General features: G+C 43.8%; 1 protein-coding gene across 5 annotated transcripts; it reads left to right on the top strand.

Annotated features, from left to right (window-relative positions):
- B3GNT2 (UDP-GlcNAc:betaGal beta-1,3-N-acetylglucosaminyltransferase 2) lies at positions 1-27,953 on the top strand. 5 transcript variants are annotated; one of them, XM_040463319.1, is made up of 4 exons: positions 1-197; positions 5,039-5,127; positions 11,750-11,890; positions 25,414-27,953. In XM_040463319.1, the coding sequence occupies exon 4, from the start codon at positions 25,423-25,425 to the stop codon at positions 26,614-26,616; it is 1,194 nt and encodes a 397-aa protein (XP_040319253.1). In that variant the 5' UTR covers positions 1-197; positions 5,039-5,127; positions 11,750-11,890; positions 25,414-25,422; the 3' UTR covers positions 26,617-27,953. The 5 variants fall into 5 exon arrangements, with proteins under 5 accessions (XP_040319253.1, XP_040319251.1, XP_040319252.1 ...); XM_040463317.1 differs by lacking the exon at positions 5,039-5,127; XM_040463321.1 differs by lacking the exons at positions 1-197; positions 5,039-5,127; positions 11,750-11,890 and adding exons at positions 15,143-15,156; positions 20,147-20,153.

Here is a 27,953-nt window from a genome sequence, read left to right as displayed (position 1 = left end):
GGCGGCAACAAGTGCTGGAGACGAGCCGTGCCGGTGACTTCCCCGCCGCCGACACCACTGGGCCGCCCGTCGCGGTGCAACGCATGGAGCGTGAGCGGCGGCGGTCGCCGGGCTGAGCCGCGCCGAGCGGCCGGGACGTGGATGTGGCCGGGATCTCCCGCCCCCGCCCCGCTGAGCAGGAGCTGCTCCCGGACAAGGTACGGCCGGGCGGGTGTGCCCCCCCACCCCCCGCCCTCCGCCCTTCCCTTCCCCCACCACCTCCCCAAGCCCTCTCCGCTTCCTTTCCATCTCTGCTCCCGGCTCCCCACTGCTCCGCACTGACCCCTCTCCCTCCCAATCCAGATCCTCGCCGGTTCCGGCTTCGTGCCGGCGCCCCAGAGGAGGAAACCATTCCTGGGTGGCTCCCGCCGCATTTAGGCGTCCCCCGTTTCCTCCACCTTTCTTACCCTAGAGGAGGAGGATAACAAAACCAGCAGCAGCGTGTCTTTTGAGTCTCTTGCCCTATTCCACCCCCACCCCCACGGGGCCGGGGGACATTCCCCCCTCCTCGCTGCACCCCAACTTCCGGGGGAGCCCGCGCTGGGTGATGCAGGCATTGCGAAGCGGCATCTGGGGCCCGCGTCCTCACCTGGCTTCCACGGGCGGTTTGGATAGGGGGCTGTGCGTGATTTCGCTCTCGCAACCCTCACCCCACCCGCTCATTGCGCTGGTCTCGGGTGCCGCATGGGGAGATCAGGTGTTTTGTGAGCCAAATAGCCGCCAGCAGCCGCTCCCCGCCCCCATCTGCCAGCCGCTGCCACCTCCGGGTCCCCAAAGGCTGGTTTCTGTGAAACTTAGGGAGAACCTTTCGCTTTGACCTCTAAAAAAATGTTTCACGCCGCCCGCGTTGAATGATTAACCAGGCTACTTGCCTGAGACCTGGGGAGGGGGATGGGTGGGTGCTGCCGGGAGCGTGTAAGACAGGCCCTTGCGAAACCTCTCGTTGGAAGGGTGGGAGTGGGGGCGCGGGGTGGGACCCCGCTGAGGCCGCGGGCGGGGGTCCTGGAGGCTGTCCCGGGACGGCAGGCGGACTCTTCTGGAGGCAATAAAACCAAGTCACCTTAATTTCCAGAGTACGGTATTTTGCACTTAGGGCAGGGGAGCCCCAGAACCCATTATCTCCCCACACGTGTCACGGCGTGGAAGCCTACCTCTGAAAATAATACATTTTAAATCAGGGCGAGGAGGCTCCCTCTCCTCCTTAAAACGTAGAGATGGTATGTTTGTCTTTGCTTCTCTACCCTCATGGCCTCGTGAACCTTCCCAACTTCGTAGAAAGATAGTTTAGGACAATTATACCATATTCTCCTGCCCCTCCCTGTTGGAGCCTTGATGTAGATTTCAGATTGCTAAACCAGTTGGTGAATATGGGTGTCTACTTGTTATGACAAATTCTTCCGGTGTATTTTGCCTCCGGAGGTGGCCAACGGAGTCAGGATTGGGACTGGGAAGTAGGGGAGACCCGAGCCTAGCCCAGTCGAAGGGCTCTGGAGCCCAGCTGTCTGCTGGTCGCACCCATGCGGATCTGACAGCTGACCCCGGTGGGAGGACAGACAGGGTTGGGCGGTCACTTCTTCCCACTGCTCTAGTTCTCACTTCTCTTTCGTTTGAATAGAGGTTATTAAGCCTGGTGGAATTTGGGAGAGTGTTAGAGTCCCTGTGCTCTTAAATCAGATTAGATTTTAAGACGAGGGAAGTGCAGAACCCTATAGAACTCTCTACAAGTAAAGCTTTCTGCTCTGCGCAGCCTTTACCAATGCCTTTATCTTTGGATCTAATGTTTGAAATTACAATGTTGAAACTTTTCAGTTTGAAATGCTCTTTTCCCTTATGGCCGTATCCCAACAGCAGGGGCTCACTGCTCTTCATTTAGTTTTTGTGCAGAGGACATGTGTATGATGCAAGACCTAATTCTCCAGAACAGTTCAAGTTCCCACCCTCTCTGTTCACTGGTCTCGATACTGTTCAGTGACCTAGGGCAGGTTTGATCATCCCAGCCTTATTTTCCATAACTGGTTTTGGGAATGGTAACACCTGCTCCACCAGATTGTTTTTTAGGACAGATAGGATAATGTTTACCGAAGTCCTGGCTCTGCATTATGGGAGTTGAGCACTTAATAAGTGGTGGTCATTGTGTAATCAATATAGAAGTTCCGCTAGGCATCAACTTCCCCTTTACCAGACACAGTAACTGGGAACCATTCAGATTTGTCTGACTGAAATCAGCCAAATTTGGCAGATGGAGATAAAGCTTTTAAAGTCCAGGGAATGAAGTAATCTTTTGATGAAAATAAACATATGCTTGTAAAAGTTATGATTTTTGGGGGGTTGCTGATGGATAGCGGAGTAATGGTTTATAGTTTTGAAGAGTTCCTTGTTTAAAAAAACACAATTTAGATTTTTCTGATTCTAAGATACTACAGTTTTGCTAAAGTAGGAAAATGGAACTGATAATTCATGGTTGATTTTTCACTATACAATTTGTCCAAATGTGTCCCTTTTTTTAGAGGTACATTGGGAAAAAAGGACTTATATTAGGAAATGAATAAGAATGTAAAAAAAAATGGATCATTCTGCTTTACATGATGCATTGTTGGTATAAAGCCAAGATGTTGTGGATAGAAATGTGTGGGGCTTTTTCAGCTGATGCTGGAATAAGAGAAAAGATGAATCCATTGTTTCTTAGAGAAACTTTGAAAAGTTTTAATGTTTTCTGGTAATGTTTTTGTGTTTGTTTTGTTTTGTTTCTTTTTAAACAATAATTTAAGGATCCTGACCAGTGCTGTGAATGTGCTGAAGCATACTCTGTTCTTAACATACTGGGTCAGGGCTTTTAATTCTTTCTAACTTGCTTAATAGCTACAATATTAACTTTACTTAGTTTTTTTGACCGTTTGTTGAAAAGTTTGTTAAAGAGTTTAAAAATTAATAAATGCCAATGTATACTTTTATAAACATTAAGATTCTTGCATCTGGGATAATATTCGGTTATATAATCTATTGCAACATGTCCACTCATGGTTTATAAGTTACCAGTCATGAAAAATTCTCCTAAAGGCCTTTTGGTCTTATATGCAAATGATCAGGGAGAAGTAAAATCATTTCAGTCAATTGCCTGGCAATTTTAGTGTATACAGAACGTTAAAATATGAATTAAATTGGGCTGTGGCAATTTGAAAGTTAGGTTTCCTGGCTGACACAATCGAAAGTACCCAGTAAGACCACAGCACATATACCCAACAGGTGTGTAAGATACAGCTGTCTCCTGCCCCCACCCCACTCCCCGCTCAGGTGGGATAACTGTTACTAGGTGCTTGCCAAAGATATCTCCAAATTGTAGGATGAATAAATTCCTCTCTCTGGAGAGGCAATTACTGTTTGAATAAGATGTATCTGTGTGTGGTATAAGACTTTGAGAGAATTGATGTAATGATTTCATCATCACCTAGCGGTGATGAGGCTTTGCTAGTCTGAACAGAACTTCAGTGGGAAGAACTTGTGCTTACTTAATGGAGAATTTGTTATTAGGGCATATGTGGTACAGTAACTTTACTGCTGGAAAAAGTTAATTGTATGGACCAGTTCTCTGTGTGTTAGAACACTAAGCTGAGATTTTGCACTTATTATGTGTGGCCCCTACTGTGAGCTTTATGTTCTTTGCCCATCAGCTTTGGCCTGCCTGCCTTAATTTTTGTAACAGAATTCAAATTTCTTTTGAGAGTTAGCATTATTGATAAAGTTATAACATGTCTTGAAATATTTTGTGTAATTTTAGCTTTAGGTATTTCCATAGATAACTTGGTTACAAATTTTCTGTGCATCTGCGAACATTGTATTCTGATGTGGCTACAGAGGGGAAATTCCTAGTAGCCAGGAAATTGATACTTTCTACTTTTCATTCTGTGGCATTTAAAAGCAGGTTTATTGTTCCAGTGTCTTCACTCTGATGTGATTAGGATGTACATTGCTCACCAGAATATTAAAAAAAAAAAAAAAAAAAATTATCTGAGGAAATCAATTCTAGAGTGTGGCCGGGTCTGTCAGTGGCTCTGTGGTGGTTTAGTGGTTAAGAGTATGAACTTAGAGTCAGATGAGGATTTTTAAAAATTGTTTTAACTTGAGAGATAGCATACAGTAAAGTGTAAAGTGCCCTAATACTATGTACAGTTCCTGAATGTGTGTCCACCACCTCGCTCAAGAAGTAAACATTTTCAGTGCCCCAGAAGGTGCCTGTGCCCCTTTCTAGTCTGTATCCACCCGCTAGAGGGAACCGTTATTCTAACTTTCATATCATCTTAGATGTGACTCCTTTCATAGAGATTGATTTTGCCTGTTCTTGAACTTAATATAAGTGGAATTACAGAGTCATACAGTGTCGAGTCTTTTGTGAAACAGACCTGGTTTTGAGTTGCATTTCTGCCACTGTGTGACTGTGATTCCTGTAACTAAGTTACTTAACCTCTCTGTGTGTTTCTTCATTTGTGAAAGGGGGAAGATAAAGCTCTCAGATTTACTAAGAAGATTCATGTGATCATACACTTACAGTATCTAGCACTGTGTTTGACATACACTCTTTGTCGCCCTTTTATTTCTTTCAAGGGATGATAACTAAAGCAACTATATCTTTCTTGTTTTAATATGCCGTTTCATTATAAAAGTTATGTTGATCTTTTACTGGAAGTTAGAAGCCAAGTCTTTGTTGATTTAATATTTTGTTGATGTAGCTTTCAGCTTAAATAAGACGTATTATGTCTTAGTAATTGATCTCCTATTATTTTTAATTGACATTTCCTCTGTAAGTCATGAAATGACAGTCATTGAAATGTAGAGCTGATCAGTCACTTGCAATCACCTGCGTGGAATGAGCTGTGGTGCAAGGAAGACAGTTTACACTTGATTATGAAGTCTATGGAAGAGTTTAGATAAGAGGCAATAGTAAGTGGCCGGGATATCCAGAACAATGTTTACTGCTTTATATTTTGTGAAATAATTGTTTCAGAAGTGAAAGCACAGGACCAGTTGTTATGCTCAGATGATCGCATACTCAGACAAACCATTCAAAACATTTCAGCTTCTATAATCTTCCTGGTAAGTGGCATTATATATTCAGTGGTCTCCTTTTCTCAGTGTTTTGGTGGGCTTTTTGGATACTTTCTATTTTTGGAGACATACTTTAAATGTAACTTGGGTGGTGCTCTGGCATTCTTTCTAAAAGACTTTTTCCTTATGATGTTTATTTAGGGAGAAAAATCAAGGTCAGGTAAAGGCAAATAAAATTAATGCCACCATCTCTTAACACTGTAACGACTGTTAACTTGGTTTGGATCCTTCTAGGTTCTTTTCTTGTATCTGTACACTTCTGGACGGGGCTTATGAAAAACACATTGCTGATACTTTAGGCAAATTTAAAACAGATTGTGTGGCCTGCCTAGACCTGACTGAGAGGGCAGGAGGCTTTGAAGGCTTGAGTTCAAATCCATACCCAGCCTGGCCCCTACTTGTGGCCATGCCATTGTCAGGTGTGCTAGGCATGCAGTCCCCCAACACTCCCAGCAGGTCCCCTGTCCACATTACAGCAGCTGAGAGCGAAAATCTGTCCTTGGGACCCCCTCCCCCTAAGACCTCAAGATGATGTGTAATCAGATGAGCATTTTATTCACTTGATCAGCATGCATTAACTGAGCACTCAGTGTGTGCCTAGCACTGTGCTTGGCCCCATGTGTATTCCTAGATGGTCCAGGCACAGTTCTTGCCCTCGAGTTAGCCATCTGTGACACCTCTAACCTGGAACCCATGAAAGAATGCTCTTGTAGAGGTGCAAGCAATGTGTAGTTTTGGAGGTAGCCAAGAAAGGCTTCCTGAGGAAGTGGTATTTGAACTTAGCCTTCACCGATGAGTTAATAACTTTTCAGAGGGCAGAGAAAGGAGAGCAAAGGTATTTCAGGCCTGTGGTAGTGTGTCAGGGAAACAGCAGGTGATTTCATGGGTTTAGAGGTCCGGGTGTTTAGGAAAGGGTAATAGGACACGGTGCAAGCTCAGTGACCATGCAAAGAAGTGGCACTTGATAGCTAATGGAGGTCATGGGAGCCATGGAAAGTTCTTGTGGAGAGGATGTGGTGACATCTCAGGGTCAAGCTTGCATGTAGGAAGATGAGATGGATGCAAGGCAGGTGTGATTATGGGCCTGGGTCATTTTACAGCCTCCTGATGGGGAACCTTTTTTCCAGTTGCCCTACAACAGTGTATTCTCTGAAAGAAGGTGGAGGAATCTTTACAATTGAAATTACTTTATATGCTTCTTGACACAGTAGCTCCTACTGCCCCTCAGAATAAAGCCAAAGTTCTTCTGTTACCTACCAGGCTGTTGGTTCAGTTTACTGCAGTGACACTGGCCTCTGTGCTATCCTGCCTCTGGCATTTGCACTGGCTGTTCTCTCTTTCTGGAATTATCATGCCCCACTCCTGCTACCTTCTCGCTGAGAAGAGAGGTTTTGTCTGACTGTCCTTATCCTTATCTGTACTGTCCTTTATATTTGTGTAAGTTCCTATCAACCTTATGGTAATTGACCACATAACTTTATTCTTGGCTGTCTGTTCATTAGTTAATTTTTAAAAAATGTTTTTATTTATTTTTGAGAGAGAGAGCATAAGCAGAGGAGGGGCGGAGATAGAGGGACAGAGAATCCGAAGTGGGCTCTGCACTGATGGCAGTGAGCCCGATGTGGGGCTTGAACTCATGACCTGCAAGATCATGACCTGAGCCAAAGTCGGACGCTCAACCAGCTGAGCCATTTGGGCACCCCATTATTTGTCTGTTTTAAATACTACTCAGTTAAAATACGTGCTTGCTACTTGTTGAATTCGGTCACTTCATCAGTCTTTCTGGGGGAAATCTGAGGGCCCAAACCAGGCCAGGGATAGTGCAGGATTAAAGTGTGAATATGTGATATATTTGAAAGAGACTGAGAGATAAAACCAGTATAGGGAAGTGTGAAGGGGGTGAGCTACAGATATAAGTACATGGGGGAGCTTTTTAACATTTAGGACATTGGAGGCTCTAGTGGTGTCTCAGAGGGTCCAGGGGACAGGAGCGAGGGAAGACCCAGCAATATAGGCTTAAGCCCAGAACTGTGGAGAGCACCAGTTTTGGGGCATGGGGCCAGGAGCAAAGCTGCCAAGATGCAAGAGAACCAGGAAGAGAATCCAGGTTGGGTGGTCTTGAATTTGAGGTTGGGGGGAGGGGGAAGCAAGGGTGGTGGTCAGCAGTGTTAGGTGCTCTGGGAAGCCAGGAGAGGCTGAGGACTGAAGATTCTAGAGGATGAAAGGAATTGGAAAGGTCCGGGCATATAAAAGGGCATGACCAGGAGCAGAACCTTTTCAGAATATTGGCAGAGAAGGGAAGGAGAAGCTTGCACCTGGAGCCACTGGGAGGGAGAGTTGGAAGGTGAAGGAGAAAGTGGAGATCCACCATTGATACACGGGACCCCAGGGGAGCAGCAAGGGCTGTCACAGGGGATGGTAATCTTAGGAGGGCTGGGGAGTGACTTACTGTCAGGGGGAGAGTGGTCCTTGTGGAGAACTTGAAGTAGATTTTGGTCCCAGGGCTGACTTCAGGGGAAAACAAAAACCAAAAAACCACACACACACACACACACACACACACACACACACACACACACACACCTTTGTAACCATGGCAACCCAACTTAGCTTCTGTTTCCTCCCCCACCCGTGCAAAATAACCTGCACAGCCAATCTTACATGTTGATTGTTAAAATCCAATGCCATCATGAATATGAAAGTGTTAACACTCCAGTAAGGTTATTTCTATGCACCATAAACTTGATAAGGCTTTTAATTTGTGCTTCAGAATTCTGTTGGTGTTTATTTTCTTTGAAAAGCACTTAACATCCAAGAGCTTCTCTGAACTACTGCTTTTGAGTCCTGATCAGAGAGTAACACAATAGTGGTTTTAAGACAAACAAACAAACAAAAACAAAACAACCTTCAAGTCTGGCTCTAGATTGTTTGTTGGGAGGCCTAGTGACGTTTTTAGAATCAAATATATTTGTTTTAGCACTGAAAGGGTCAAATTGGGTTTGTTACAAATACCATCTTTTCTAAATATTTAACATTTGGAACTAAAGAAATGTATTTTGTATTTATTTTATGGCTGAATTTGATGCTTATGTATAAGGAACTTATGTAGCATTTATTCTTTATAGTAAATGAGATGTAGCTATTTTATTTTTCTTCCCATCACCACATAAGGTATTATTTTCTTCAAATGAACTTAAAATATCTCTCATGAATACTCCTATTTTTAACTGTTTCTCTTTTGAATTTTTTTCCTTAAGGTTCTGATGGAGCCTTTATAAAAAAAAAAAAGCTCTTTATAATGGAGATTTTCAAACTAGTACAGATACAGAGAGTGATATAATGAAGCCTCAGGTGGCTGTCACTGGTTTCAGCATGACGTTTCTTTTTTCGTCCCTGCCCCACGCATGAGTGGGAGGCTGTGTGGGCAGCACCCAGAGCGGGAGGGCAAGGCCTGTGACACCTCCAGCTCCTCAGTTGGACAAGTAGAAACCATGAGAGTGTTTCGACCCCCATGTCGAAACATGGGGCTCCCCCATGTTTTGCCCCATGCGGAGCGAGAAGTGGGCAGAGGGTGGACGTGGATTGCTGTGGTCCTGATATTTCCAAGTAGATGACAGCCTGTGACATGTGAAGGTGACATTCACAGATATACTTAAAATTAGATGATTTAAACCGCTTGGTCAAAGAGGCCCAGTTTCTAAGCTGTTCTGTCCTGTGCTCTTATATTGAGCAAACATGTTCTCTTTTATTTTGGCAACATAAATTTTTCCTGGCAGGTGGCCAAAGAAAGAAGTGTTACCATTTCGTCTCTTTAAATATGTGGACCAAAGTTTTGGTTGAACAGCCCCCCTTTTAATAGAACATTTGGATAAAAGGCCAAAATACCAGTTTTGATGATAGGTATTTTAAATCCTTATGTCTTATTTTGATATCTGAAAAAGCAACTTAGAAACAATCCTCAGGCTCCTTTTAGTAACTTTCTTGAGATTTAACATTAGAGGAAAGGAGAAGAGGCAGGAAAGGGAAAGGAAGCTTGGGGAAGGGAACTGGGGGGGGGGGGTGTATTTTGCTTGTTTGGTACCCTGTTCTGAAGTTGCCACCCTAGGGTCACTTGTCACTAGAAAGGTTGTCTACTGGGATGAGGATGGTCCCCGACTCTGGAGAAGAGGTGGCATCCCAGGGGAGCCTGGTTTAATTGGACATTCCGTGTGTGTGTGTGAGGAGCAGCACCTGGCATTCACTCTGTGTGGTCGGTTTGCTTTCACCTCACAGCTATAGCACATGCGTGGTGGGCGCCTTGGTCCTGCCTCCCTCAGGGTTGAGGAGAGTGGGGTCTTGGCTCCCCTGACCATTTGGGCTGGGAAACACTACTGGGGTTGAGGAGTGGGCTCTAGGTAACTAGTTCCTGGTACTCTTTTTCTTTTTTTTAATTTTTAAAAAATTTACATCCAAGTTAGTTAGCATATAGCGTAACAACGATTTCAGGAATAGATTCCTTAATGCCCCTTACCCATTTAGCCCATCCCCCCTCCCACAACCCCTCCAGTAACCCTCTGTTTTCTATATTTAAGAGCCTCTTATGTTTTGTCCCCCTCCCTGTTTTTATATTATTTTTGTTTCCCTTCCCTTATGTTCATCTGTTTTTCTCTTAAAGTCCTCATATGAGTGAAGTCATATGATATTTGTCTTTCTCTGACTGACTGATTTCGCTTAGCCTAATACCCTCCAGTTCCATCCACGTGGTTGCAAATGGCAAGATTTCATTCTTTTGATTGCCGAGTAATACTCCTTTGTGTATATATATATATATATACCACATCTTCTTTATCCACTCATCCATCGATGGGCATTTGGGCTCTTTCCATACTTTGGCTATTGTTGATCGTGCTGCTATAAACATTGGGGTGCATGTACCCTTTTGAAACAGCACACCTGTGTCCCTTGGATAAATACCTAGTAGTGCAATTGCTGGGTTGTAGGGTAGTTCTCTTTTTAGTTTTTTGAGGAACCTCCATACTGTTTTCCAGAGTAGCTGCATCAGCTTGCATTCCCACCTGGTACTCTTTTTGAGAGCCTCCAGTTTTGGGGGGGATCCCGAGTGCCAGGAGGTAAGATTAAATACAGTGTGCACTGAGGGAATAGAGGATGTCCTCATGGAGGAGGTGGTGGAATTTGAACCATGGCCTTCAAGGATGAGGGTAGGATTGAGAAACAGAAGAATGAGCATTTCAGGCTGGGGGAAGCTAGCATGAGCAAAGGTGTGGGTAGGAAGGACAGGAGTTGTTCAGTTGTTGCACAAGGGTGCAGGTGCCCAGGAGTTCTCTGGGAGGGGACTTTGAGGGTGACATGCTTCCATCTAGGATGGTCTTTGTGAGAGTGCTTAGTGTCGATGGGGATGCCTACCTCCCTCTACCCTGCCCATGCCAACCACACAGTGCCATGCTTGTCTTCAAGTTTAGCGGCAACTGGGATGAACTTATGGGCTGGGAACCCATCTGGGTTCCCAGTTTCTGCCACTCTCCCTCCGTTTACTCACCATCTTGGGAACCTCAGGCCAGTTTTTGGAAGCGATTGACTTATCTGTAAAGTGAGGATACCTCGGTGACCGTTTCACAGGACTGAGTATCCAGTTGGGCCCTTGGCATGCTTCCTGGTACGTGGACAGTGAATGGGTAAGGGCTGGTATGCAGTTGTCAGTTTGTTGTTAAAAGGAGCGTCTGGTACTTCCAGCCCATTCCTTCCTTTCTTCTCTCCCCTCTCCCCTCCAAGATATTAGATCCGTTGATTTTTTCTATTTTAATACACTGTCATTTAAATCTCTGCCCATGCCAATTCTGTACAACTTTCTGTGGTTTTTATGCATGTTTTTAGAGTCCTGGAGGCCCAGTAACTCATGCCCCTTGGTGTCACCTTCACTGTAATGAAGGGCAGATTTTCTTTACGAAAACGTGGCACTGGAAACCCTCATCCTAGCAGCCAAGAAATCGAGACTTCCCAAGGCAACTTTTCAGTTACTTAAAACAAACACAATGCATGTCATTGGTGTTAATTTAAATATTAAAGCTACAAAAGAAGTCTAATATGATATACACAGTCTCAGTTTGCCGCACGTTCAAATAACGTTTTCTTGTCTTGGGGAGGTTATCTATTTATTTTGGAAGGAAGACAGATGTAAACTTTTATGTTGCAGTAAATTGATGGACATGCTCTGAAATTCTGCATTTTGTGGGGACAAGAATTGCCAAATATAATTTAATAAAATTGGGAAGGGCAGTGGTTGATCTGAAAGTTTGTCGAGCTTGTTGGGAGTGACGTAGGTCAGTCTCTATGCCACATTGGATTTGGCTGTCCCGGTGCTTAACATTAAAGTGATTGTTTTAAAATAAAAAATTCCTACTTCTGTTTGTGGTCACTTATCACAACCCATGGAATTAAGTGGTGGGCAATGATGTAATTTTGAAAGTTAATTTTAAAACTTTGAGGAGAGTCAACTTTTAATTTTGTTAAGTTAGTCTTTAAGTGAAAATTTCATGTATTTTACTATGTAAAATGCCAGTAATCTCTTCTCCAATACTTACATGAAAATATCCTTTCTTATTGATTTCATCAGCTTTTCGTTTTAAGTGTCTGTAGACACGAGGAGTCTACATAGCAGGCACCAAATTACCTCCTCCCCTCCCCATCTCTGTTCATCAAAATTTTGCCAAGCCATGGCCGATGGCCTAGTTACTTCCAGAAGCATTTATATAAGGTCAGTTTGATAACTTCGTTTATATAATGGGATTCTGTTTCTAGTCTAATACTGTAATTTATGCCTGTGCATTTTTATTAATTTGTAATTGTCTTTCAACCCTTGGGCCTATGTTTGTTTATAGATTTCTTTAATCATATTAGACTGTTTCCTGAGATGTTTTTAGGTGATGTACTGCTTCTGATGAGTGAGAGGGGTAAGGCATTGAGGAGGAAAGCACTGGACTTGGAAAAGGCTTAGGACCCTTAGGAAGAGGACTGACCTGGACTGACAGATAGCCGGGGGGCCAGGTAGGGTGCTCTGGGGGTGAGGGTGGGGGTGTTGGAGATGTAGGGCCTGTGTGTGAAAATTATTGAACCATGACTTGTTTAGAGTGATGTTGATTCTTGATCATAAGGACCAAAAAAATAAAAAATTATAGTCTTTGTTTCTTTACTGCACCTCCCCTTTTATGTCCTTCTTTTCCTCAGATTCATTGACAAAATAGCAATATATTGTCTGAGTGGCAGACACGAGAGATACAGAAATTAATATGGCCCAGCCCTTGTCCTTGAGGCTCCCACATCCTGTGGGTGTGTCAGACTTGTTAGCAAGGAGGTGTGGGGAAGTCAGATAAATATGTGTGTTAGGGGTTCCAGCAGCAAAGGGGAAGTACCACAAACATACCCAACGGGAGGAGATCAGGGATGGTACCACTCCGGGCAGTGCTGGGCAATTGGCCTTTTGGCCTTTTTGTTTTTTATGTTGAAGTCCTAGCACTGAAGCTGTAGACTATGAGAAAAAGACTTTGTCCCTGACAGTGATTCTCACTGCTGGACTCACTGCCCTGATTGTTCCTGTGGGGATGTGTCGGACAAGACGTCCTTTTGATGCCTTCATTTCCTCTTCTGTAAATGAGTTGATTGGAGTAGATGAGCTACAAGGCCCTGGAAAGGAAAGTCTTAACAGCTTCTTTCTGATAACGAAATTGGTATATGATCTCTGTGTGGAATGTGTGTGCTTGTGAAGGAGAAACCCAGTGAAAGGCTGAGTGGTACAGTTTTGTGGTCAACGTTTGCTCTTTGATCATCTCTTCTGGTGAGGGCTGGTGTCCTTTCCTCTCAGAGCTGGGGGAGTGGAGTTCTGGGCCAGATTAGTTCTGTGCACTAACCTGTAGCAGGATGGAGGGCCGTGCTGGGATCCCTCGCTTCAGGCGGTGGTGCTAGAGGGGAAGGGAAGAAAAAGGTCACATTTTCTCTGTGTAAACAGCTCTCACAAGAGTTTGCCTGGAGAGTATGTGATTAGACCAGTTTCAGCCCCTGCCAGTCTCTCATTCTATAGCGTGGGTAAATTCCTCACACACATCTGCAGGGACCTCACCCCTATCAAGGAAGGTGCTTACACTACTGGACCAGGACCTTTGGCACCTCAAACCAGTGAACGGTTCCCAACAGGCGATTTTGTCTACAATGCTGCTTTCTCATGCTGATTAAGATTTTCATTCCTAAGTTATTTTTTTTAAGTCCAAGCTTATCTGGGGATTCTTGACATCTTGAGCATCAGTGTTGTGTGGTAGAAAGAATAAGAGCTTAGTCTTAGGGTCAGGCTCCAGGGTCCAAATGTTGGCTCCACTGGGATTAGCTCCATGACCTCAGACTAATTGCTTCACATTTTTGAGCTTGTAGAAGATTAAATGAGAGGAGAATCACTGACATAGGAAAAGGAGAAAGGGCATGAGGAGTAGGAAAACCAGGACGGAAGCATATTAAAGTGTAAATTAAAACAAGGAGATGTCCATTTTTTGTAAAGACTAAAAAGGACAGTGTCCACGATCAGTGGACCACATCAGTGTGGATGGCTCCATGCTCTTAAGTGTCCAGTGAAGATAAACCAGTTCTGACCTTTCTTTTTGGTGGGGGAGATGGATGGGGTGGGGAGAACAATTTGATTGGTTTCTAAATTAGCCACCTGGGTGGCTCAGTCAGTTAAGGGTCCGGCTCTTGGTTTCAGCTCAGGTCATGATCTCATGGTTTGTGAGTTTGAGCCCCACATCCTGGGTTCTGTGCTAACAGTGCAGAGCCTGCTTGGGATTGATCCTCTGTCTCCCTCTCTCTCTGTCCCTCCTCTGCTCTAAATAAATAAATAAGCAAACTTAAAAAAAAAAAATTGCGTTCTCTCTGTAGTTTTTCCAAAGGAAATCCTAAGACAGAAAACTTGCATTTATGAGGTTGTTCATCAGGGTTTTTTTCGATTATGTGGAAAATCATGAACAACTCCTTGGTAGTGATTGATAAGCCAGAACAAATAGCTATGTTCCCACAAAGCTGTATGAGAGATCCACCGATAGAAGACAGACTACTCAGATTGTGCTCTTTCCCCTGTGAACTCAACCTGCTTTACAGAAATTAATTTGCCGTGAATGCAAAAGTCAACTGTATTTGTCATCAGTGTGCACATCCAACTCGAGTTCTTCATTTTTCCTTTTTTCATATTCCTGTGATTTTGCCAGTTTTCTTTTCTTCTTTTTTTGTAAATAGCGGGGCTGTGAAAGAAAACACATTCCTACAGTCTCTCCAGCAACAGCACTTGTTAAGTTAGGCGTAGGCATGAGTCATCCTCTTCCAGCAGAGAGGCCCTGGGCCCACCAGCACCTAGTTCCTCTTCCCAGTGTGGCCTCAGAGCCCACAGACTGGCCCCACTCAGTTCCTGCCTTGGCCTCTGCTATCAGCTAATGGACTGTCATGTATTTGTTGCCTACCTACCAGTTCACTGTACAGGGCCCATGTTTTATAACAAACCTTTGCTCCCAACTTCAGACTCCAATAAAAGTACTGTAGTTAGAGATGAATTTGGGTTGGTGATCTAGGGATCTAGAACTTGTGCCAGTTTTTGTTTGTTGCCTGATATGTGAAAATGGATCAGGGCCTTTAAATATTTTTCCTTTGCCTTGTATAAATTGAGGCTCTGAAGAGGGTGTTGCAGAAGAGTAGGATTCTCCTTCCTGGATCCCAGTGTCTAGAACCAGACTCTCCTACAGAACCTGCTCGTTTTCTTGCACTCCTAGGTACCTACAGGGCATGGCTTTTTCCATCTCTGGCAACAGTGGTAGGAAGGGGAGCCTGGGCCCACCCCAGGCCACTGCTTCCCTGGCCCCTGTCATTAGGCCCATGTATATTCATACTGGAGCCCCATGGTCATGACTGGCCTAGTGAACCTAGACCACATGACATGGTCTAGTGAACTGGCCACCCAGTCTTTGTCCCAGGCTGCAGCCAGGAGCTGCTCCTGTCTAAGCCGTTCATTGACATGCTAACCTGCCACCGAAGGGGGTCTCCCTACTTCCTTGTCCCAGCAACATCCTGGACTCCCTGTGTGTGGTGACCCCCTCTCCACCCTCGTTCTCTCTGAATGCCCACCAGCAGTCTCAAAGGTTTGTTTTCTCTCATCCTCCTGATGGGGACACCATGTGTTCCAGGCTTTGTGCCTGCACCCCAGAGGGTTGTTCCTGCTCTCCTGGTGACTAAACCATCTCTGGCCTGGGAACCTGGGAACTTTTCCGCCATCCATACCTTCTCAAATAAGCTCTGAAGCTGTCTTCCACGTTTGTCCTTTTCCTGGTACTTTTCATTTGCCAGAGACTACTCTGTGGAGTTCTGTTCCGTCCTGTAGTTACTCACTTACTATATTCTTAAACTTGTGCTTAAATTATTGTGTGGTCTCTGCCTCCTGGTTGGACCCAGACTGAAACATATCCCATGTAACCCAACGAAGCAGAAGGATGAGTCAGAGAAGTCTTGGCGGCCCATTGAGAGCATGCCAGATAACACTGTTTGTGCAAGGATCCTGCAGCTGCCAGTGGAAGTACTTACCAAGCCATAGCCACGTCCAGCTCTTAACAAGGGCTTTCAAGACACGTGAAGCTCCACAGGAAGTGACTACCTGCACTTCAGTGTTTCTTTTCTAAAATGATTTCCTGCCTTAGGGAAGTGGGTGCCCTCAAATTGTAAGTCTGTACTAAGGGCCTGCCTTCCTTTAGGGTTCACCCTGTGCCTCACCGTCATGGCCTTGATGGTGGTAACAGTTCTTCCCCCACTTGCCCGCTCCCCACCAGGAAGGGGATGTGGAGGCTCCTCTGTTTTGGGATAGGACAGAGGAAGGGTCTGCTGCAGGAGGAGGGATGGAGCCCTCACCTGGAAGCACTACTGAGTCCTGTGCATGTGCATTCCCATGCACAGGATGTGCCCGAAGCACACCCACAAGTATGTTGCCTTTGGTGGGTCTGGGGCTGACTGTGGGAGATGGGGGGCTGGGCTATAGTGTCCACCCCTGTTTACTTCTTCAGATCTTATCCTGAGCTCTCAGGTTTAATATGGGCTCACTACTTTGAAATTCATCTCTCTCAATTCTAGAAAGATCCTTTAAATTTTTTTCTGTTGTACTTCAGTGTTTTAAAAAGAGAGACAGATTTATATAAATACGTGTGTGTCATTTACCAGCATGCTCATACATGATTTCCCAGTGTCCTCTCTTTGGAGGAGAGGTATATGTGTTTAATGCAGTTTCTACTCAGTGAACTTGGCCAGATGACCAAAATATCTGTCCATTCAGCAAATGCGGAATGACTTTTAGGTGCCACATGCTGGGGGTAATGGTGGCAGAGTGTGATCATGCAATATGCCCAGGTGTAGGCCAACATGATCAGGAGAGGATGCCCTAACTCTTGCGAGGTGGGTGCTTCAGCCAGGAGGTGACACTTGAGCTAATTTGGAAGGAGTAGAAGCTCTCCAGCAAGGCCTAGCAAAAGGAAGGCACTCTGCAGATGGCAGAGAGAAGCTGAGATTTTCTGGAAGAGAAGTGTGTTTGCTGTGTTTGGATGTTAAAGCGTGGATGGTGTTGGGGTGGGGGCTGTTGGCTGGAGATGGTTTGAAGGGAAGCACAAATAGTTATGAAGTGCCCTGGCTGGGACCAGAAGGGTGTGTGAGTTGGAAAACTGGAGGACTGAGGCTGGTGTTTAGGTTGGGACATATCACTGGGTAGGTCATGTTGTAGAAAAGGGGGAGAGGCCCTGAAGCCCTGAGCTCCAGCTCTGGGAATGGAGAAGAGAGGAGTTTTTTTATTTTATTTTATTTTATTTTATTGAAGTTTATTTATTTGGAGAGAGACAGGGAGAGAGAGAGAGAATCCCAAGGAGGCTCCGCACTGTCAGCGTGGAGCCTAATACAGGGCTTGAGCCCATGAACCGGAGCTGAAATCAAGAGGCAGATGCGTAACCGACTGAGCCACACAAGTGCCCCAAGGAATTTTAGAAGACAACACAGTTCAGGTTACCCTTTGAGGGAGCAGCAGCCTGTTGGTGGTGGTCTGACCACACCAGGGGAAGAACATAAGCAGGGAATGTGTGTTTGTACAGGGGGCTGAAGACTGGGTACTTGAGGAAGAGGGCATATTTGGGAGCATGGTGAGAAATAAGGTGGCAGGCTATCACAGTGGCTGGTGGCAGAGCCTGAGCAGAATAGAGGAGAGGTGATGGCAGAGGTACAAGTCACATTATGGAGGTGGGTCCACAGGACTCTTCTCCTTGGTTGGATGTGCAGAGCAGGAAGGGGCAGCAGTTTGAGGTAATACACCCAGGTGCCTGTGAAGTTGATCCATTTTAAATAGGGGGCCTGAGAAGAGGGACCCCACAAAGCTTGTTAGAAGCTAATATCTGCAGTTAACTGAGTCAACTTGTGATCCTCCGTCAACCTGTGATCCTCCTTTTGGAGGTGATGCTTAAGGCAGTGCATAGACCAAGTTCCCAGAGAGAGCAAATTTATGAAAGGGGCAATGAAATGTGCTTAGTGTTGGAGGAATCAGAATCCTTGAAGGAGAACCATGGAATGCCCAGTGAGTGATAGACAACTGGTGTGGTAGGTAATTTCATCCCCATTTTACAAATGAGGAACCAGAGAGGTCAAGCAACTGCCCAAGGTCACACAGCTAGTAGGTAGCATAATCAGAATTTAACTCTGGGCTGTTTGACTGCAGATGCCAGGCTGACCTTCAAAAGTGAAAATGGATCTGGGACATTTCTGCCCTCAAACATCTACCAGCCTTGTTTTATAACTACATAATCTTTTACACTGAACATCTAAAACTGTTGTCAGTTTTACAAAAAGCAGGGTCAAGATGGCCTCTGGGAGGGTTAATTCCCTGCCATCATTTGCGCATTTTCTTCTTCCTCCTTTTCTGAAAGTTCTGTACATGTTTATTTGAAGAATGAACTTAGTGATTAATTGTATCTTAAATGACAAATGCCACTTGAGGAAGTCAGCCATACCAGGCTTTGGGGAACTGTAATCACTTGGGGACCAGAACATGTCCTGCCAGACACTTTCATGTATAATGTTGCCTGTGGGGATGTGTAGGTGAGCACATTCATCATATGTTCTTTTCCCTTTTCATTTCAAACATGAAGTACTAATATTAATGACTGTGAACCAAATTTCCTTGAATTTAGCCAGTAGTTTGTTCTGTGACTTAGAGATTAGAAAGCAAAGTCAAAGACACATGTTCTCTCTCTGTGCCAGCCTCTAGGTTATGGGGGAAGTCCTGGGCTTCCCTGCCCCAGCCCTGGCAAGAACCCAGGTCAGGTTTCTTGTTCCTATTAAGGAATGGGTTCTAGGTCTGGCCCAGCTCTTCTGAGCAGCTTCACTCAGACCCTTATCACCCCACTGTCTGCATGAGTGCTAGAAGCTGTTCTCTCCCCCAGAACCACTTAGCTGCAAACTGTCCCTGTCTCTGTTTATCGGAGCAGAGCCTGGAAGGGGCTGGCAAGGACTAGGCAACAGATGGGAGCAGCCTGGGAGGTAAGGATTTAGGAAAGCCATTCTCGCCAGGGTTTTGGAGGGTGGGGGAGAGCAGCAGCCAGCCAGAACCATGTGCACGTTCTCCAGAGAGTGTACGTGTTTCCCCTGCCCTCATGATATGGCAGTGGACTTGGGCTCTTTCCCCCGTGAAGGGGTGTGTGTCTGGTTTGTGCAGGAGAGTGAGCAGGAAGCAGGGCCCCCTGGACACGAAGGCTGCTAGTTCATACTGTGGTTGAATCAAGAGCTTGAAATTCCAGCCTCCTTGCCTCAGCCTGACTGGACGGGGATGGCTGCTCATTTTATTTAATGGTTACACAAGAAGGTCCTGCCTTTCCTTTATCTTTAACCTTGGGAATACTGGGGTGAGAATGTATGGCAGTCTCAAGCACAGGTTTTGGGTCAGGCCTGGATATGATTGCTTGCTCTAGCCCTGATTAGCTATTGGTAGCCATCTCCCTAACTTGCTTGAGCTCCTTGGTTCCGTGTGTGTGTGTGTGTGTGTGTGTGTGTGTGTGTGTGTGAGAGAGAGAGAGAGAGAGAGAGAGAGAGAGAGAGAGAGAGAGGAAAGAGAGAGAGAGACTGACTCTCCTTGAGTTGGAGTTCTGTGAGAATGAGTCCTCTTGGCCACAATAAAATGTTTTCTGGTCAGCACTTTGTTTCAGTGTTTCTAGGGCTTTCAGAACTGGAGGAAACCTTTTAGGATGATACACTTCAGTGGTTCTCACTCGAGTGTCCATGAATGAAATACTAGGATTGCTTGGACTGCATACCGGGAAACAAAATGAGGTATGTGAGGTATTTTGTCCAGGACTTAGTTTATAGAGGAATCAAGGTTACTTATTTACCACCCTGCCTCTAGTATCTGACTTTGACGGATGGTAGTTTTGTAGGTTAAAGTGTATAAATGAAAAGCTTTAAAATATTTAATAACTCTTAAGGAGATTAACCACTGAAAGTAAGACTAGTGTCCATTAGTCATAACCCTGTGTGGCAGCATTCATTTGCATCATGGTTTAACCTTCAGACTCTGGAGCTGAGCTGCTTGGGTTTGAACTAGTGTGACCTTGGGCAAGTTCAGTCACCTCTCAGAGAGTATCTGCCTCATAGGATTGCTGGCGCCTGGCAGGTACCTAACTAAGTATTCAAAGAAAGCATATGTGCTCATAGAAAGCATCCTTTCTAATAGGTGACTTCAGATAAAGAGCACAGGAGATGTGCAGGTGGGCTAGGGGTGGATGTTGTGGCAGAGCCTCTGCGGAACACTGTGGGGTCCAGTGCAACGATATAGAGACTGTGGGACTGAGGCCGTGACACAGGATAGCGACGTGGGCTTCATAAATGGGAACCCAGTCTCAGGAATTTTGTGTGATATGCTTCCCACCCCCATCCCAGGCAGTCTGGATGTTGTGGTAAGAGGCTATTCAAGGAGGGACATGGTGTGGCAGTGTTAAAGAATGTTAAAATAACCTATAATCCTACCGCCCCGATGAAACCAGTTTTGTTTTCGTGTCGTATTTTATCTGGATTTTCACATAGTTTAAGCAGGGCCTCTGTGCTATTTTGTAATCCGTTTTCAGCTAACAAATACATTTTTCCTGTTTCTAACTTGCTTTCTAAATATTTTAATTGCAAAATAAAGAAGAAAGTTGTTTTCCGTTACACAGAACCAACTGAAGCGTTTTAGAAATTTCAAAACTGTTCAGTCCTTATTGGGGAGCACCAGGTGAAAGGCTAAGGTTGTTAGCATTTGGGATTTCTTCCTATTTCTGTTACTCATAAGAAAAATTCTGTGTTTCACAAGTATAACATCTTGCCCAGCTTTGGGTTAAGTTTTCTTACTCAAATTCTTTTTAAGCAATGTAACTTCCTGCTCAGAAAAGGACACGTATTGGTTTTATGTCTGTAATGGGAATATTTAGTCAGATATTCAGAGAGCTTTTTCCCACAGATATTTTTATGGGGGTCACTGTTTTGTCCTCCTTTCCATGAACTTTGGTTTGTAGTAAGAGTCTACCAAAAGCAGAGTTCTCATGAGAGGGACTGTGCCCAGGTCACAAATGAAAGATGACTTTTAAACTTCATGGAAAACTATAGTTGAGAATCTTGGTTTTCCCATCTTTTTTTCTCAGGTTGGAAGAAAATGTCCTTTAGCAAGTAGTGGGTAAGCGTTAGCCTGAGCTGCATGTTTGGGAATTTGGACAAGTAAGGCTGGCCCATTCTCAGAAGGGGGGCTGGGAGCTTCTAGGCACTCGCATTTCCTTTTCTTTGGAGAGTCTTAGTAATGATCAAATGTACCTTGGTACATTTGAGCTAACAAACAGAGTTTTCCTGTGCTTTGGGTTTTTTTCAGTCTTGAGCCAGCCCTCGTAACCTTGCTGTTGACCAGGGTCAGATTACAAGAATGTGGCTGTGCCTTGTAGAAAAAGGAGGAGATCCACAGAGCCCTGGATTGGAAACCGAAAAACTGTATCCTCTCACCCTTGTCACTTAACTCTTATATAATATTTGGGCAGCTCAGTTAACCCTCTCTGAGCCTCCATTTTTCTCACTGTTAAGGCGCTGTCCTTTCAGCTTCCCTTAGGGGTGCAAATGGGAAATGGGCAGGAAAATGCCCTTCAGCCTGGAATCCTTGAGCAGATGTAAATAAAGTGAGGATGGTGTCCCTTTGAGAGCCGTAAAGCTCTGTCTTGCCCGAGGTGGTGGGAAGTCCTCTCTGGGTCTTGATCATGGAAATAAAAGCCTGAATTGCAGTGGATGAAGTTGGGTGGCAAGCCTGATGTATTCCTCCAAATATTCCCGAAAGAAGGATGGGTGCTTTTCGTGATAGAAACTTCAGAGCATCACTTCAGACAGTTATGGCTGGACTCCAGATAGCCATAACCCTGCCCCATAACCTGGATGTACAACCAGCTCATGCAGCTCATTTATCTGGGATCGTCTCCCATCTTATTCACTCTGAATCTTTCCCTAGGAAAATTAACTTAGAGGTTCACAACCTGCTATGTAAAGTACTGTGCTTTCCTTTTTTCTTCTTTAAACTGACTTCTTTTACTCTAGAAATTTCAGAAGTAGTCTACTGATACCCATATTCCTTTTCTGAGTTGAAAATGCCTGAGTTGAAAATGTAGTTAGCTGCCCCATAGTGCGTGCTGTTTTTTTCTTGAGTACCTTCGAAATCTTTGTCCTCATTGTAGTCTTTCTCCATTCACCCTCATACTTTTCCTTATTGCCCTTCCTTCAAGCTGTTTACATAAAGTGCCCAAGATGTAGAGATCAGAGATACTGGGTCAAATGCTACTGTAGCTGTAGGAGAGTTATCCCAATTTAGAGAAAATTGCTTGTTTTTGAAAACTATTTTGTTTCAATTCAGAAGCCAAAAAAAAGGCAAAACAAAAAACAACCCTTAAAATTATGATTTATTTTCTAAAAAGATGGCAATTTCTTTAACTGTATGAGGTACCCATGCAAGTATATTCTAAGTGTCCATTTGAGTTCTCTTGTCCTTGCAAGTAAGGCCCAGAGTAAAGGGGTTTAGGTTGCCAAAGATGTATTGGACTGAGACCTTCAGTTTGATCATTAGGTTTGCCCAAAAGCTCATTTTAAAGGAGTTAACCTGAGGAGGGTGTGGACTCTAGACCTGGGTATGGGTGTTTGAATTATTCAGGTTGTGTGTGCCTTGGGGCCCTTTAAAACTGGAATTAAGGAGTAAGGAATGTCTTGTGGTTTTTTACTACGTTATCTGGAGGAAGTTTATTTAACAGGGCCCTTTCTTGGTAGCTCAGTGGTGGGGTTCTGGAGGGGTAGGTAGTGGTTCAGAAGGGAGGGGAGATTTGAAGTGGGATGGGGGCTGCTTATTGGGTGAGTTGGGGGCACCCACATAACTTGGTCATCTGCCATGTTTTCTAGATGTGCAAAAGCTTTAGAAGTATGGGGTAGGGGCCATTGTGTGTGTGTGTTTTAATATACTTTTTTTTTTTTTTGAGAGAGAGAGAGAGAGAGAGAGAGAGGGGCAGAAGGAGAGAGAGAGAATCTTAAGTAGGCTCAATGCTCATTGGAGACCCAATGCGGGGCTTGATCTCACAAACCTGGGATCATGACCTGAGCCCAAATTAAGAGTTGGACACTCGACCTACTGAGCCACTCAGGCGCCCCCTGTTGTTTTTCTTAAACACCTTTTACTTCTTTGTCTATAATCAAAGCTGTTGAGCAGTGGTAAACAGAAGCAATTGGTATATGTGCTGCCGAAGCGAGCACATAAACAGAAGCAATTAGATGAGGACCTACTAAACAGATTTTAAAAGACACAAAAGAACTTGTGAATTCCAACCCATCTCATCTGGGCTGTCCAACATGTGATAGCTTCATAGCATTCTCAGCATAACAAATACTTTTACCTTGGGACTATCTGTTAGAACCCAGTAAACTTAAATATCTTCTTATATTAAAAAAAAAAATAGGGGCTCCTGGGTGGCTCGGTCAGTTAACTGTCTGCCTTTGGCTCAAGTCATGATCTCGCGTGGTCTGTGAGTTCCAGCCCCGCATCGAGCTCTGTGCTGACAGCTCAGAGCCTGGAGCCTGCTTCAAATTTTATGTCTCCCTCTCTCTCTGCCCCTCCCCTGCTCATGCTCTCGCTCGCTCGCTCTCTCAAAAATAAACACTAAAAATTAAAAAAAAAAAAATAAACACTATTCTTTGAAATAAGCACCCAGCTTTGTTTCTAGAGGTCAGAGGAGACTGACTAACTACCCTTTGATTTGGTGGCCTTGGAACCTGGTTGCCTTGGCTGGGATTCCAGCTCTGCCTCTAACAGTTACTTCTTTAAATCTGTTTCCTCAGGTATAAAATGGGAATAAAGGTAACCACACCTACTTCATAGATTCACTATATCAAGTAAGGTATTACACAGTGCCTGGGACACAGTACTTCTTAGGAATTCTTTTCTAAGGATAGATTCTCAGTGATAGAATTAACCTGGTAAGAACATTCCTTGCAGTGTATTACCATTCCTATTTTTTTGGGTTGTCAAGTTTATGCTTCTTGTATAAGTCATCCATCACAGTAGTGCTCGAACTCTGGAGTTACATCCCTGTCAAATAAACTATTTTATTGCTCTTTCTTCTGTTGCCCACAGCCTGAAATCTATTCTTGGCCTTTGATATTTCACGAAAATGTCATTTTCATTTCCCTTTTTCGTTTTGCTATGAACAGCGGAGATCTTAAGTATGCAATTTGAGTTTTGACAAATGTGTACATCCATGAAACCCTCATCCAGGCCAAGATATACATACCACATTTCTGTTCTCTGGAAAGTTCCTTCCTGCCCCATTCCAGTCAAAACCTCTATCTCTATCATTTTCAGGTTATTTATTTATTTATTTATTTATTTATTTTTAATTTTTTTTTCAACGTTTATTTATTTTTGGGACAGAGAGAGACAGAGCATGAACGGGGGAGGGGCAGAGAGAGAGGGAGACACAGAATCAGAAACAGGCTCCAGGCTCCGAGCCATCAGCCCAGAGCCTGACGCGGGGCTCGAACTCACGGACCGCGAGATCGTGACCTGGCTGAAGTCGGATGCTTAGCCAACTGCGCCACCCAGGCGCCCCAAGGTTTTTAGATCCTAGGTTAATCTTGCCTTCTTGAACCTAACATATATGGAATTTGAGGTCTTCTTTAAAAAAGCGAAAACAAAACAAAAAAAACCCCTAACATTTCTTTGTTTGTTTATTTTAAGTAATCTCTGCACCAAACATGGGGCTCGAACTCACGACCCCAAGATCAAGAGTAGCATGCTCTACTGACTGAGCCAGCCAAGTGCCCCTGTGGTCTGTCTTTCATGCACGGTGTGCTGTTGTAGCTAGTTGTAGTTTTATTGCTGGGGGTTATTCCATTGTATGAAATACTACAGTTTGACAGTCCGTTCTTCTGTTGGTGGTATTTGGGTTGTCCTCAGTTTTTGGCTAGTAGGGTAAAGCCAATATGAGTCTTGTCATTTTGTTTCTCTTAATACTCAGTCTCATCCAACTCCTAGCCCTGCAATCCTGGCCAAGCGTCTTAATCTCTGCCTTGGTTTCCTCATCTACAAAAGTGTGGATTGAGAAACAATTCAGGGTTGGTATTACCATTTTCTAAAAAATGAAATGAAACAAAACAGAAAAAAATCTGTGAATTACACGGAAACTCACACATTGTAACACATGAATACAGTTCTGTGTGTGAACTGGGTCACAATATAAAATGTATTTGTTATGAATTGTGAGTGAATCAGTTTGCAACACACTGGTTTGTATGTGTGTCCTTGTAAGCAAGGCAGTTGAACACCTGTGGGGTTACTTAGTAAATGTATATCTTTGCCTTCAGGTGTCTAAAACAGCCACTCTATTAACAGTCACTTACGTACTGCTTGCTGTGGGCCAGCTACTGTTTCGAAAGCTTTTCATATGCAACCATTCTATGAAGTGAGTTATTTTCCCCATTTTATAGATGGAGAAACTGAGACATCAGTTATACAACGTGCCCACAGTCACAGAGCTAGAATAGTAGGGCCATGATTTGAACCTAGGCAGTATGAGCCTCGAATCTGTGTTCCAAACCACTATTCCAAAGAAGATAAAGACAAAGAGGCAAGTGACATATGTCAGCAAATGCAAATTAATAAGTACCTAATTAATACAATGCTCCTCCTTTTTATTCCAGATATGAGAAATGAGTGTTGGACGTCGAAGAATAAAATTGTTGGGTATCCTGATGATGGTTAATGTCTTCATTTATTTGATTGTGGAAGTCTCCAAAAGCAGCAGCCAAGAAAAAAATGGAAAGGGGGAAGTAATAATACCCAAAGAAAAGTTCTGGAAGATATCTGACCCCCCTGTGGCATATTGGAACAGAGAACAAGAGAAGCTGAACAGGCGGTACAATCCCATTTTGAATATGTTGGCCAACCAGACGGGGGAAGTATACGGGTTTTCCAACATAAGCCATCTAAATTTTTGTGAACCTGACCTGAGGGTCATGTCAGTTGTTTCAGGTTTCAGCAATTTGCCAGACAGATTTAAAGACTTTCTACTGTATCTGAGATGTCGAAATTATTCACTACTTATAGATCAACCGGATAAATGTGCAAAGAAACCCTTCTTGTTACTGGCTATAAAGTCCCTCATTCCACATTTTGCTAGAAGGCAAGCAATTCGGGAATCTTGGGGCAGAGAAACCAACGTGGGGAACCAAACTGTAGTGCGAGTCTTCTTACTGGGTCAGACCCCGCCAGAGGACAACCACCCGGACCTGTCAGATATGTTGAAATTCGAGAGTGAGAAGCACCAAGACATTCTTATGTGGAACTACAGAGACACTTTCTTCAACTTGTCCCTGAAAGAAGTGCTCTTTCTCAGGTGGGTGAGCACTTCCTGCCCAAATGCCGAGTTCGTTTTCAAGGGCGATGACGATGTTTTTGTGAACACGCATCACATCCTGAATTACTTGAATAGCTTATCCAAGAACAAAGCCAAAGATTTGTTTATAGGTGACGTGATCCACAATGCTGGACCTCATCGGGATAAGAAACTGAAGTACTACATCCCAGAAGTTGTTTACACTGGTGTCTATCCGCCTTATGCAGGGGGAGGTGGATTCCTCTACTCTGGCCACCTGGCCCTGAGGCTGTACAATATAACTGACCGGGTCCTTCTCTACCCCATTGATGATGTTTATACTGGAATGTGCCTTCAGAAACTCGGCCTCGTTCCAGAGAAACACAAAGGTTTCAAGACATTTGATATAGAAGAGAAAAACAAGAATAACATTTGTTCCTATGTAGATTTGATGTTAGTACATAGTAGAAAACCTCAAGAGATGATTGATATCTGGTCTCGGTTGCAAGATGCTCATTTAAATTGCTGAAATAGATACAAACTAAGTTTTGCATAGAAAGACATATCTTGAATAGTTCCCATGTTGTGTTCTTTCACATTAGGGGTAATACCTATGTTAAACCATCAGAACTGCCTTCATTAGTAGTATCCATTTGAGGGCCTTTATACCCTCTGGTGTGGTACTTTCTGAAGAGGGAAAGCAGAAGATTGTTAACTTTTCACAGAGGATATGCTGGGAAAATTGGTTCCAGTCCTTCCTATGGCTAGTGGCCATTGTTTCCTAATTTGCCTTCCTTCATAGCTGAAATCATTTATGTTTCTGGAATTTCCAGGTTTAGGTTATTTATGTTTTGCCCTCGTATGAGAGAGAGTATTCTTACTTTCCATTATAATGACTGAATTATCTGCAACTTAGGTGTTTATAGACATGCTGGCTACAAAGACCTCGTTATACATGATTCGGTGGTTTTTGTTAAATGCAATTCCATTTATTTTCATGAAATTTGGATGAATTTTTAAAATCGGCTACAGAAATTAACTTCTGTCAAAATTTCCTGCCACCCCAACAGTATTTTCTTGTTTTAGTAGGTCAGTTAATTTTGCAAAATGAGAATCACTGTGTGACATTTATCCGGTTTACCTTGTTACATGGTCTTAGGACCGTACTAAGGAGAAAGCTTAACAGTCCTGATATTTGGTTTGCTGGGTGGTACCGTGATAATTCTCTAATTTTAGTATTTGAAGATCATGAGTATGATTCCATAATGGCCATCAAAAGATTGAATTGACCCTGGCAGCCATATTGTGCTTAGGAATTTTCGATGTGGACCAGGAAGGCATTTGTAATTTCTGAACTTCAAGTGAAAAGATTGAAATTGCAGACCTTCTCGTGAACGGATTGTCAGTTTAAAACTCCGGGATTCTATTCTTGCCATATTTCCACATGTCACGTATACAAAATTATTCTGAGTAGTGACTGCTTCCCTGTCTCCGTGTAGAAGTGCCTGTGTTTTTATTTATTGTTCAGATCAAAGACCAAAACATTTTCTTAAATATATTTTGTGTAATATTTTATTTGTATACAGTGTTGTTGATGAAATATTTAACTAGAGCATGATATTTTAAGTGTTAAGGTGTAACATATGTTAAATAAAGCTGTTATTTTTGAATTTTAAAATTTGGCTTTTTTGGGGGGAGGGGTCTGTGAACTACTAGAGTTGATAAAATTCTGCCAAACTGTTGCTTACATATACTATCTTGTAACATGCTTTCTTGAAATATTTTTGTGTTTATAGAAATGATGCTTCTTACCAGATGTGATACTGGGGATTGTAAGATGATGGAAATAAAGTCACTGTATTTTTA

Source organism: Herpailurus yagouaroundi, unplaced genomic scaffold, assembly GCF_014898765.1.
Source record: "Herpailurus yagouaroundi ecotype Mexico unplaced genomic scaffold, PumYag 391, whole genome shotgun sequence".
In the NCBI taxonomy this organism is placed as follows: Eukaryota; Metazoa; Chordata; class Mammalia; order Carnivora; family Felidae; genus Herpailurus; species Herpailurus yagouaroundi.
Note: the sequence above shows the minus strand (reverse complement) of the source record. Positions and strands in the feature narration are given on the sequence as shown.